This window comes from Mesoplodon bidens (assembly GCF_964165515.1).
Source record: "Mesoplodon bidens genome assembly, chromosome: 15".
In the NCBI taxonomy this organism is placed as follows: domain Eukaryota; kingdom Metazoa; phylum Chordata; class Mammalia; order Artiodactyla; family Ziphiidae; genus Mesoplodon; species Mesoplodon bidens.
The window spans coordinates 24,379,258-24,393,313 of NC_138171.1; the positions used below are offsets into that span (position 1 = coordinate 24,379,258).

The 14,056-nt window shown below is 40.0% G+C and overlaps 1 protein-coding gene across 3 annotated transcripts in view; it reads left to right on the top strand.

Moving 5' to 3' along the window:
* Positions 1–14,056, top strand: part of GSS (glutathione synthetase) — a 34,095-nt gene that overhangs the window by 1,231 nt on the left and 18,808 nt on the right. For all 3 annotated transcript variants that reach the window (XM_081255601.1, XM_081255602.1, XM_081255603.1), the window contains exon 2: positions 1,545–1,679. In XM_081255601.1, coding sequence (XP_081111727.1) covers positions 1,551–1,679 — 129 coding nt within the window. In that variant the 5' untranslated portion in view covers positions 1,545–1,550. The remainder of the gene's footprint in view (positions 1–1,544; positions 1,680–14,056) is intronic.

Consider the following 14,056-nt stretch of genomic DNA (forward strand, 5'->3'; position numbering starts at 1 on the left):
GGCATTAGACGCCAATCAGTGTTTGTGCCAGCTAAACAAAAACCCAACAGCAGGCGGAGATGATAGAATCCCAGAGTTGTGAAGAGATGGGGGCCAATGGAGGGTTCCATTGCTCTAATGTCAGAGTCACAGGTTCTAGTCTTGGCTCTGCCACCAGGCTGCTGGTTGACTTCTGACAAGTCTTCTACCTGTAAAGTAGGTACAGCCAAAAAAGAAGCTCCCATGTATAGAGCTTCAAACACTGCTAAGGAGCTACACACAGGTTTTTTTTTTCATTTAATCCACATGGTGACCTTATTTATAAAGGAAGTAATTATTATGGATTCAAACCCAGGTCTGACTGACCTCAGAGCTTTGTTCTCTACTATGACTGCCCTTATCTGTGTCTCACCTGACAGGGTTGTTGTCAGGACCCTCTTGAAATCACATGCTCATTCTTTCAAAACATTGTGCTGAGGCCGACAGACTATCATTATTGGTCTAGCACCAGTTCTGTCATGGGGAGTGGGGGATGGAGCTGAATGTGATGGAGGTTACTTGTCATTCTCCAGCTCTCTTCCTGGGACCACTGAGCTGGGCAGCCATGTTCTAATGACTGGTGTTTCCAGATTTTTATCCAGATTTTCTTACACCCCTGGGGCCTGCTGCAAAATCAGTGAGTGTCAAAGTGTGAGCTGGTTCACCCTGTGTGTCTCTGGCAGCCAGCTGGACTCCTCCTATTACATTGGGCACTTGGGTTTCAATGATTTCTATCCTCCTAATATGATTTCTCAAGAATATTTTCTGTCTTTTGGTTCTATGATGATAGATGCCCATACAAGTAATGTAATCATTTCCTGCTAGTGAGTTTGCCTCTGGTTAGTATGAGGAAGGAGTTCACCTTATTTGCATTTAATAGTATTCCACAAAGAGCTCCTTTCCCCCACTCCCACATAATTTATTTGAAACCTGCCGACATGGGTTGTTGGAACTAGAAAGGAAATTAATAATATATTGCAGCAGTTCCCGTCCCAGGAAAATTTATTAAAAATACAGAGCTTCAGCCCTTCCCTCTTCTCAGACCTCTTGAATCAGAATCTCTAGTAGGGCCCAGGAATCTGTATTATTTTCCAAGCTCTCCAGAATATTCAGCCGGTTTGGAAACCATGGTCTACCCCAGACCCCTTGTTTCGCAGGGAGAGAAACTGCAGCTCTGGGAGGAGAAAGAACTTGCCACGATCACATATGTTATTAGTGCCTCTTTCTCCAATGGAAAGCATTGGGCTGGGAGTCCAGAGACCCGAGTTCAAATCCAGCTTTTACTAGTCATTACCTTGGGCAAGTCATTTCATCTCTGAGCCTCCGCTTCCTTACTGTGAGAATAAGGCTGTCATTGGATTAGGACTCAAAAGAAAGAGTGTCAATGGAAATGCTTTGTCAAGCTTTCCATTTTGTGCTCATGGAAATTGTAAAGAACTGCCAGCCAGTGTTCACTCCCCTGTACCACACTGCCAGTTGCTGGGCCCCAGGCCATCTGTCAGCCCTTCTGTCTCCTTCTGTTGCAGGTCGGGATGGCCACCGGCTGGGGGAGCCTCTTGCAGGATGAACAGCAGCTGGAGGAGCTAGCAAGGCAGGCTGTGGACCGGGCCCTGGCGGAGGGAGTGTTGCTAAGGACCTCACAAGAGCCCAGCTCCTCGGATGTAAGCCCCTGACCCCTCCTCACAGCACTGACCACACTGCTTGGATCCTACTAGGCCCTTGCCAGGCTGGAGGCAGCTCCTTTGGATTATCTTTTTTTTCAATAACTAAAATTGATCTCTAGAAGTATGTAAAGTTAAAAAGCACCATGCTAGAGTAATCAAATTTAAGTCTGGGGCTTGAAGTGTGACTTAGGCAAGTTACATAGCCTCTCTCAGCTACAGTTTCTTCAAATATAAAAAGGAATAATAATGGGGCCTACCTCATGGAGTTGGTAAGAGAATCAGAAGGTAATTCATGTGAAGCACCTTGCCCAGTAAACTGTTATTTTTTAAGGCCCCCTAGTCACACTGCCTTCCCTGTAATTAGTGTGTGGTATATCCTTCCAGGTCTTTCTCTGTGCATTTACATACATATATATGTATATAAAGAAATACAGTTGACCCTTAAACAGTGCTGTGGTTAGGGGTGCCAGCCTTCTGCACAGTTGAAAATCTGCATATAACTTATAGTCGGCCCTCCATATATGCGGTTCCTCTGTATCCGAGGTTCAGCATCCATGGATTCAACCAACCTCAGACTGCGTAGTACTGTAGCATCCACTATTGACAAAAATCTGCGTATAAGTGGACTTGTGCAGTTCAAACCCATGTTGTTCAAGGGTCAACTGTATATAGTTTTTAAAACACAAATTGGATAATATATATTATGCTGTGATATACTTTTGTTTTCTTTTCATTTAACAGTCTGTCTTGAACTCTTTCCAACTCCCGCCGTAAAGGTCAGCTTCATTCTGATGCATAGGATTTCAAGTGTGAATGGATCACAGTTTAGCTTTCCTCTACTGATGGCTATTCTGGTGATTTCTAATGTTTTATGACTACAAATAGCCCTACAGGGAACGTCCACGTACATGCCTGTTTGGGCACCTGTATGAGTGTTTCTCTAGGGTTGATACATAAAAGTAGAACTGCTTAGTCTAAACCACATCTTTAAAAAATCTCATCCTTTACAAAGAAAAACTTTTAATTTTGTGACTAAGTAAGACATTTTCAGTCTTCAAAATTCAAAGGGTATAAGAGTTTACAGTTTAACCCTCCCTTCCACATTCCCTAGCCACTCAGTTCTCCCTCCCTGAAGGCATCCCGTGTTTTAGTATTCTTGTTTATTTTTTTAGTTAGTTTACTCATAACAAGAAAATACGTATATATTCCTTTTCCCCATTTTTTACACAAAGAAGCGTATTAGACAAGCTCTTCTAGCCTTAACATATACCTTATGATTATCCACATTAGTAACTAAGCCACATACTTTTTTTAAACAAATTTATAAATTTATTTATTTATGGCTGCTTTGCTTTGGGTCTTCGTTGCTGCATGCAGGCTTTCTCTAGTTGCTGTGAGCGGGGGCTACTCTTCGTTGTGGCACGTGGGCTTCTCATTGTGGTGGCTTCTCTTGTTGTGGAGCATGGGCTTTAGGCGCGTGGGCTTCAGTAGTTGTGATACATGGGCTCAGTAGTTGGGGCTCGCGGGCTCTAGAGCACAGGCTCGGTAGTTGTAGTGCACGGGCTTAGTTGCTCTGTGGCATGTGGGATGTGGGATCCTCCTGGACCAGGGCTCGAACCCATGTCCCCTGCATTGGCAGGTGGATTCTTAACCACTGCGCCACCAGGGAAGTCCAAAGCCACATACTTTTTTTACCAAGCCACGTACTCTTTTGTCTCTGTGTGCCCAGAACCTAGTTAAGGGCCTGATAGAGAGTCCAAATTTAATAACTGTTTACTGAGGGCCAAGTGAATGAGAGTGGCTGTCACCTAAGGTAGGCTGATATTATAAAAAGTCTGCCTCTGGCTTTGGGAATATAATTGCATGGTTTGTGAACTTCAGATTTTGTGAACTTCTTGTGTGAACCCGTGATGAAGTACCTTCCACTCTGAGATTTTATTTCTTCTGTTAATCAATAGGTATTGTGTGCAGGTCAAACAGCTGGTCCTTCTGGAAGTCAGTGGAGCCTAGAAAAGGCACAGTCCTCAGTGAGATTTCCAGTCCAGAGAAAAAAGACAGGAAATGTGTGTATGTGTATGTATGTGTGGGGGATTTCATTCCAAATCTTTACCAGGTGCCTGTTCTATGCCCAGCCATTCTAGGCACTGAAGACACAGGTGAGTCAGCCAGAGGTTCTGACCTCTGGAGCTCATGGTCTAGTTGGAGAATGTACCACAAGACAAAATTAAATAATGTCAGTTCTGGAGACTTCCATGGTGGTCCACTGGTTAAGACTTCACTTTCCAGTGTAGGGGGTATGGGTTCGATCCCTGGTCGGGGAGCTAAGATACCACATGCCTCATGGCCAAAAAACCAAAACATAAAACAGAAGCAATATTGTAACAAATTCAATGAAGACTTTAAAAATGGTCCACATCAAAAAAAAAAAAAAAAAAAAGGCCCACATCAGGGGCTTCCCTGGTGGCACAGTGGTTGAGAGTCCGCCTGCCGATTCAGGGGACACGGGTTCATGCCCCGGTCCAGGAGGATCCCACATGCCGGGCAGCAGCTGGGCCCGTGAGCCATCGCCGCTGAGCCTGCGTGTCCGGAGCCTGTGCTCCGCGGCGGGAGGGGCCACAGCAGTGAGAGGCCCGCGTACCAAAAAAAAAAAAAAAAAAAGGTCCACATCAAAAAAAGTTTTTTAAAAAATAGGGCTTCTCTGGTGGCGCATTAGGACTTCCCTGGTGGCGCATTGGTTGAGAGTCCGCCTGACAATGCAGGGGACACGGGTTCGTGCCCCGGTCCGGGAAGATCCCACGTGCCGTGGAGCGGCTAGACCCATGAGTCATGGCTGCTGAGCTTGCTCATCTGGAGCCTGTGCTCCGCAACGGAGAGGCCACAACAGTGAGAGGCCCACGTACCGCCAAAAAATAATAATAATAATAATAATAATGTCAGTTCTATGAAGAAATATAGGCCACCTGCTACACAATATTAGCTATCATTTATTGAGTATTTACTACCTGCCAGGCACTATTCTAAACATTTTGGAATCTCTAACTCATTTAATCCTCACCACAGCAGAGATGAGGAAGCCAAGGCCCAGAGAATTTAAGTAACTTCCCAGAGGTCGTTTAAATGGTGGTATAATTGGCAGAGCCAGAACTCAAATCCGAGGAGTTTGCCTCCTGAGTCCATGCTCTGAAATTACATTTTTTACTGCCTCTCCCAGGATACTGGAAGAAGGATCAATTCATTAGTAGTATTTGAACTATATCTTAAAAGACAAATCACAGAAAGGAACAGCATAGCAGAAGCCCCAAAGAAGGAAAAGGCAAAACATGTTCAAGAGAATGCAGCTGAATGCAGGGGACATAAGTGGATATAGTGGGAAAGAGTCAGGCCAAAGTCAGACAGCCAAGAGGCTTAGGGTACTGGGCAGAAGAGTGTGAACTTTATCCTGTAGATCAGGCCTACAGACCAACCACGTGCAGATTAAATAGTTGACTCCTGCAGTGTTTAGAGAGTTCATTTATTTTTTAAAATACATGACCAGTGTACAAAATTCAAAAGGGTATTCAGTGTAGAATAAGTCCTTCCTCCAGTAATGGTTTTCCCTCCCCAGAGGCAAGCATTGTTAACAGTTTTTTCACCAGATTGTCTTTAAAAAGTCAGAGCCAACATTTTTTTTTTGAAGTACTGTTGACTTACAATATTGTGTTAGTTTCAGGTGTACAGCATAGTGATTCAGTATTTTTGCAGATTATACTCCATTATAGGTTATTACAAGGGAATGGGTATAATTACCTGTGCTATACAGTATATTCTTGTTGCTTATCTATTTTATATATAGTAGTTTGTTTCTGTTAATCCCATACCCCTAATTTGTCCCTCCCCGCTTTGGTAACCACATATAGAAACCCCTTTGTTTTCTATGTCTGTGAATCTGTTTTGCATATACATTCATTTGTATTATTTTTTAGGTTCTATAAATAAGTGATATTACACAGAATGCTGATATCATACTGACTTATTTCACTAAGCCTAATCCCCTCCACTTTGTTGCAAATGGCAGAATTTCATCCTTTTTTATTGCTGAGTAGTATTCCATTGAATATATATACCATGTCTTCTTTATCCATTCATCTGTTGATAGATACTTAGGTTACTTCCATATCTTGGCTATTATAAATAGTGTTGCTGTGAACATTAGGGTGTATGTTTCTGAATTAGTGTTTTCATTTTCTTTGGATATATAGCCAGGAATGGAATTGCTGGATCATATGGTAGTTCTGTTTTCAGTTTTTTGAGTAACCTCCATACTGTTTTCTATACTGGCTGAAACAATTACATTCCCACCAACAGTGTATGAGGGTTCCCTTTTCTCCACATCTTCTCCAACATTTGTTATTTATAGTCTTTTTGATGATAGCCATTCTGACAGGTGTGAAGTGATATCTCATTGTCGTTTTGATTTGCACTTCTCTAATTAGCGATCTTGAGCATCTTTTCATGTGCCTGTTAGCCATCTGTATGTCTTCTTTGAAGAAATGTCTATTCAGGTTTTCAGCCCGTTTTTTGATTGGGTTGTTTGTTTTTTTGATATTGAGTTATATGAGCTGTTTGTATATTTTGGATATTAACCCCATGTCAGTTGCATCATTTGCAAATATCTTCTACCATTCCATAGGTTGTCTTTTCGTTTTGTGTTATGTCAAAGAGTGTTCCACCTGTGTTCTCTTCTAGGAATTTTATGGTTTCAGGTCTTACATTTAGGTTTTTAAACCATTTTGAGTTTATTTTTGAATATGGTATGAGGGAATGTTCTAATCTCATTGTTTTACATTTGGCTGTCCAGTTTCCCAGCACCACTTATTGAAGAGACCGTCTTTTCTTCATTGCATATTCCTGCTTCCTTTGTGGTAGATTAATTGACCATAGGTGCATGGGTTTATTTCTGGGCTCTGTATTCTGTTCCATTGATCTATGTGTCTGTTTTTGTGCCAATACCACACTGTTCTGATTACTCTAGCTTTGTAGTATAGTCTGAAGTCTGAGAGGGTTATACCTCCAGCTTTGTTCTTTTTTCTCAGGATTGCTTTGCATTTCAGGGTCTTTTATGGTTCCGTATAAATTTTAGGGTTATTTGTTCTAGTTCTGTGAAAAATGTCATGGGTGTTTTGATAGGGATTGCATTAAATCTGTAGGTTGCTTTGGGTAGTATGGCCATTTTAACAATATTAATTCTTCCAATCTAAGATGATGGGCTATCTTTCCATTTCTTTGAATCATCTTCAGTTCCCTTCATCAATGTTTTTATAGTTTTTAGAGTATAAGTCTTTTACCTTTTTGGTTAAATTTATTGCTAGGGATTTTATTTTTTTGAGATTTTAAACAGGATTGTTTTTTACTTTCTCTTTCTGATATTTCATTATTAGTATGTAGAAATGCAACAGATTTCTGTATATTAATCTTGTATCCTGCTATCTTGCTGAATTTATTTATTAGTTCTAATAGTTTTGGGGTGGAGACTTTAGCGTTCTCCATATAGCGTATCATGTCATCTGCAAATAGTGATAGTTTTACCTCTTCACTTCCAATTTGGTTACCTTTTATTTATTTTTCTTGTCTGATTGCTGTGGGTAGGACTTCCAATACTAGGTTAAATAGAAACAGTGTGAGTGGGCATACTTGTTCCTGAATTTAGCAAGAAGGGTTTCAGCTTTTCATTGTTGAGTATTACGTTGGCTGTGGGTCTGTCATAAATGGCCTTTATTATGTTGAGGTATGTTCCCTGTATACCCACTTTGATGAGTTTTTATCATGAATGGATGTTAAATTTTGTGAAATGTGTTTTTTGTGTCTATTGAGATGGTCATGTGATTTTTATCCCTCCTTTTGTTAATGTAGTGTATCACATTGATTGATTTGTGAATGTAGAACCATCCCTGTGACCCTGGAATAAATCCAGCTTGATCACAGTGTATGATCCTTTTTATGTATTGTTGGATCCAGTTTGATAATATTTTGTTGAGAATTTTTGCATCTATATTCATCAAAGATATTGGCCTGTAATTTTCTTTATTTGTAGTGTCTTTGTCTGGTTTTGGTATCAGTGTAATGGTGGCCTCGTAGAATGAATTTGGGAGTGCTCCCGTCTCTTCAATTTTTTGGAATAGTTTGAGAAGGATAGGTATTTGTTCTTCTTTATATGTTTGGTGGAATTTCCCTACGAAGCCATCCAGTCCTGGACTTCTGTTTGCTGGGAGTATTTTTATTACAAATTCAATTTCACTTCTAGTGATTGCTCTGTTCAAGTTGTTTCTTCTTGATTCAGTCTTGGCAGGCTGTATATTTCAAGAAATTTGTCTGTTTCTTCTAGGTTGTCCAATTTGTTGGCATATGACTGTTCATAGTATTCTCTTATGACTTTTTATATCTCTGTGGTATCAGTTGTTATTTCTCCTCTTTCATTTCTTATTTTGTTTATTCAACATTTTTTAAAATCATGAAATTAAAAAAAAAAACCTCTAGATACCCAGCTTATCTTGAAAAATCAGGTCAGTTGGCAATCCTGGCTCACTTTCCTTCATGGCAGCAATTGGCTAGAGTGGAGTTATGACTGCCCCCTTTAGATAAGGTGGGAGTTCTTACTTCTGTCACTCTCTGTTGTATTGTTTTCCTGGCTGTGAAGATGAGTGTTTATTGCCATGCATGTGCTATAGTTTTTCTTATAATAGAAGAATATGACTCTATGTCTGTGTGTCTATCGAAAGTGAAAAGACTGTGTTTCAGCCTTTAGCCTATGGACAGCAGAGAACAGTGCTATACTATTGATCCCAAATCCAAGTGGGCATAATGAGTCATGTGGACAGAGGCAGAAGGAAGTCTTAACAGAGAAACTCTTTGGGAGTTTTTCATGCCACATGGGATTTGATGGAGGAGTCAGAGTTCTGAGCTTTAAAACCAAGGAAATACCCCTGCAGTTGTCACACATGCACTCAGCGTATTAAGTCACCCCTTACATATGTGCAATATTTCCCACTCTAACTCCTAAAGGCTTCAAGCTGAAAAAAACCTTACTCTCACCAACACCCTTCCTTAATTTTGTCTTAAATTGATGCTGAGGATGGCAATTTGGGAATTATTTAGAAAATTTTAATTGGATTTACATTAATTACCTGACATTTCTACTTTAAGAAATTTACAATTTATGAACCTTCTCAGACACAAAATACCTAGAATGTATATTCTAGGATGTTCACTGAAACATCGAGGTGTAATGGAGGAAACAAAGGAAACCACCTTGATGTTCATAATAGAAGGCTAGATTCAATAAATTATGGTATATACAAAGAATGGAACACTATACAGCCATTAAAAAGAATGAGAGACCTTCAAGATGGCGGAGGAGTAAGATGTGGAGATCACCTCCCTCCCCACAAATACATCAGAAATACATCTACATGTGGAACAACTCCCACAGAACACCTACTGAACACTGGCAGAAGACCTCAGGCTTCCCAAAAGATACATTTTTTTCCTTTTTCTCTTTTTGTGAGTGTGTATGTGTATGCTTCTTTGTGTGATTTTGTCTGTATAGCTTTGCTTTTACCATTTGTCCTAGGGTTCTGTCTATCCGTTTTTCTTTTTCATTTTTTTTCTTAGTATAGTTTTTAGCGCTTGTTATCATTGGTGGATTTGTTTTTTGGTTTAGTTGCTCTCTCCTTTCTTCCTTTTTTTGAAAATTTTTTTATTTTAATAACTTTATATTATGTTATTTTATTTTCTCTTTCTTTCATTTTTCTCCCTTTTCTTCTGAGCCATGTGGCTGACAGGGTCTTGGTACTCCGGCCAGGTGTCAGGCCTGTGCCTCTGAGGTGGGAAAGCTGAGTTCAGGACATTTGTCCACCAGAGACCTCCTGGCTCCACATAATATCAAACAGCGAAAGCTCTCCCAGAGTTCTCCATCTCAGTGCTAAGACCCAGCTCCACTCAATGACCAACAAGCTACAGTGCTGGACACCCTATGCCAAACAACTAGCAAGACAGGAACACAACCCCACCCATTAGCAGAGAGGCTGCCTAAAATCATAGTAAGGTCACAGACACCCCAAAACACACCACCGGACGTGGTCCTGCCCATCAGAAAGACAAGATCCAGCCTTATCCACCAGAACACAGGCACCAGTCCCCTACACCAGGAAGCCTACACAACCCATTGAACCAACCTTAGCCACTAGGGGCAGACACCAAAAACAACAGGAACTACGAACCTGCAGCCTGCGAAAAGGAGACCCCAAACACAGTAAGTTAAGCAAAATGAGAAGACAGAGAAACACACAGCAGATGAAGGAGCAATGTAAAAACCCACCAGACCAAACAAATGAAGGGGAAATAGGCAGTCTACCTGAAAAAGAATTCAGAGTAATGATAGTAAAGATGATCCAAAATCTTGGAAATAGAATGGAGAAAATACAAGAAACATTTAACAAGGACCTAGAAGAACTAAAGAGCAAACAAACAATGATGAACAACACAATAAATGAAATTAAGGATTCTCTAGAAGGAGTCAATACCAGAATAACTGAGGCAGAAGAATGGATAAGTGACCTGGAAGATAAAATAGTGGAAAGGGACTTCCCTGGTGGTGCAGTGGTTGGGAATCCACCTGCCAATGCAGGGGACGTGGGTTCGAGCCCTGGTCCGGGAGGATCCCACATGCTGCAGAGCAGCTGGGCCCGTGCACCACTACTACTGAGCCTGTGCACCACAACAGAGAGTAGCCCCCGCTCGCCGCAACTGGAGAGAGCCTGCGCGAAGCAATGAAGACCCAACACAGCCAAAAATAAATAAATAAATAAATTTAAAAAGAAATAGTGGAAATAACTACCACAGAGCAGAATAAAGAAAAATTAATGAAAAGAATTGAGGACAGTCTCAGAGACCTCTGGGACAACTTTAAACACACTAACATTCGAATTATAGGGGTCCCAGAAGAAGAAGAGAAAAAGTAAGGGACTGAGAAAATATTTGAACAGATTAGAGTTGAAAACTTCCCTAATATGGGAAAGGAAATAGTCAGTCAAGTCTGGGAAGCCAAGAGAGTCCCATACAGGATAAATCCAAGGAGAAACATGCCGAGAAACATATTAATGAAACTATCAAAAATTAAATACAAAGAAAAAATATTAAGAGCAGCAAGGGAAAAACAACAAATAACATACAAGGGAATCTCCATAAGGTTAACAGCTGATCTTTCAGCAGAAACTCTGCAAGCCAGAAGGGAGTGACAGGACATATTTAAAGTGATGAAAGGGGAAAACCTACAACTAAGATTACCCAGCAAGGATCTCATTCAGATTCAGTGAAGAAATTAAAACTTTACAGACAAACAAAAGCTAGGAGAATTCAGCACCACCAAACCAGCTTTACAACAAATGCTAAAGGAACTTCTCTAGGCAGGAAACACAAGAGAAGGAAAAGGCCTACAATAACAAATACAAAACAATTAAGAAAATGGTAATAGGAACATACATAACAATAATTACCTTAAATGTAAATGGATTAAATGCTCCAACCAAAAGACACAGACTGGCTGAATGGATACAAAAACAAGACCCATATATATGCTGTCTACAAGAGACCCACTTCAGACCTAGGGACACATACAGACTGAAAGTGAGGGGATGGAAAAAGATATTCCATGCAAATGGAAATCAAAAGAAAGCTGCAGTAGCAATTCTCATATCAGACAAAATAGACTTTAAAATAAAGATGAGGGGCTTCCCTGGTGGCGCAGTGGTTGGGAGTCCGCCTGCCGATGCAGGGGGCGCGGGTTCCTGCCCCGGTCCGGGAGGATCCCACATGCCGTGGAGCGGCTGGGCCCGTGAGCCATGGCCGCTGAGCCTGTGTGTCCGGAGCCTGTGCTCCCCAACTGGAGAGGCCACAGCAGCGAGAGGCCCGCGTACCACAAAAAAATAAATAAATAAATAAATAAAATAAAATAAAGATGATTACAAGAGACAAAGAAGGACACTACATAATGATCAAGGGGTCAATCCAGGAAGAAGACATAACAATTATAAATATGTATGCACCCAACATAGGAGCACCTCAATACCTAAGGCAAATGCTAACAGCCATAAGAGGGGAAATCAACAGTACCACAATCATAGTAGGGGACTTTAATACCCCCCTTTCACCAATGGACAGATCATCCAAAATGAAAATAAATCGGGAAACACAAGCTTTAAGTGATACATTAAACAAGATGGACTTAATTGGTATTTATAGGACATTCCATCCAAAAACAGCAGAATACACTTTCTTCTCAAGTGCTCATGGGAAATCCTCCAGGATCATATCTTGGGTCACAAATCAAGCCTTGGTAAATTTAAGAAAATTGAAATCATATCAAGTATCTTTTCCGACCACAATGCTATGAGACTAGATATCAATTACAGGAAAAAATCTGTAAAAAAAATACAAACACATGGAAGCTAAACAACACACTACTAAATAACCAAGAGATCACTGAAGAAATCCAAGAAGAAATCAAAAAATACCTAGAAACGAATGACAATGAAAACATGATGACCCAAAACCTATGGAATGCAGCAAAAGCAGTTCTAAGAGGGAAGTTTATAGCAATACAATCCTACCTCAAGGAATAAGAAACATCTCAAATAAACAACCTAACCTTACACCTAAAGCAATTAGAGAAAGAAGAACAAAAAAACCCCGAAGTTAGCAGAAGGAAAGAAATCATAAAGACCAGATCAGAAATAAATGAAATAGAAACAAAGAAAACAATAGCAAAGGTCAATAAAACTGAAAGCTGGTTCTTTGAGAAGATAAACAAAATTGATAAGCCATTAGCCAGACTCATCAAGAAAAAAAGGGAGAAGACTCAAATCAATAGAATTAGAAATGAAAAAGAAGTAACAACTGACACTGCAGAAATATAAAGGATCATGAGAGATTACTACAAGCAACTATATGCCAATAAAATGGACAACCACAAAGAAATGGACAAATTCTTAGAGAAGCACAACCTTCTGAGACTGAACCAGGAAGAAATAGAAAATATAAACAGACCAATCACAAGCACTGAAGTTGAGACAGTGATTAAAAATCTTCAAAAAAACAAAAGCCCAGGACCAGATGGCTTCACAGGCTAATTCTATCAAACATTTAGAGAAGATCTAACACCTATCCTTCTCAAACTCTTCCAAAATATAGCAGAGGGAGGAACACTCCCAAACTCATTCTACGATGTCACCATCACCCTGATACCAAAGCCAGACAAAGATACTACAAAAAAGAAAATTACAGACCAATATCTCTGATGAATATAGATGCAAAAATCCTCAACAAAATACTAGCAAACAGAATCCAACAACACATTAAAAGGATCATAAACCATGATCAAGTGAGATTTATCCCAGGGATGCAAGGATTCTTCAATATACACAAATCAATCAATGTGATACACCATATTAACAAATTGAAGGAGAAAAACCATATGATAATCTCAATAGATGCAGAGAAAGCTTTCGACAAAATTCAACACCCATTTATGATAAAAACCCTGCAGAAAGTAGGCATAGAGGGAACTTTCCTCAACATAATAAAGGTCATATATGACAAACCCACAGCCAACATTGTCCTCAATGGTGAAAAACTGAAACCATTTCCACTAAGATCAGGAACAAGACAAGGCTGCCCACTCTCACCACTCTTATTCAACTTAGTTTTGGAAGTTTTAGCCACAGCAATCAGAGAAGAAAAGGAAATAAAAGGAATCCAAATAGGAAAAGAAGAAGTAAAGCTGTCACTGTTTGCAGATGACATGATACTATACATAGAGAATCCTAAAGATGCTACCAGAAAACTACTAGAGCTAATCAATGAATTTGGTAAAGTAGCAGGATACAAAATTAATGCACAGAAATCTCTGGCATTCCTGTACACTAATGATGAAAAATCTGAAAGTGAAATCAAGAAAACACTCCCATTTACCACTGCAACAAAAAGAATAAAATATCTAGGAATAAACCTACCTAAGGAGACAAAAGACCTATATGCAGAAAATTATAAGACACTGATGAAAGAAATTAAAGATGATACAAATAGATGGAGGGATATACCATGCTCCTGGATTGGAAGAATCAATATCGTGAAAATGACTCTACTACCCAAAGCAATCTACAGATTCAATGCAATCCCTATCAAACTACCACTGGCATTTTTCACAGAACTAGAACAAAAAAATTTCAAAATTTGTTTGGAAAAACAAAAGACCCCGAATAGCCAAAGCAATCTTGAGAACGAAAAACGGAACTGGAGGAATCAGGCTCCCTGACTTCAGACTATACTACAAAGCTACAGTA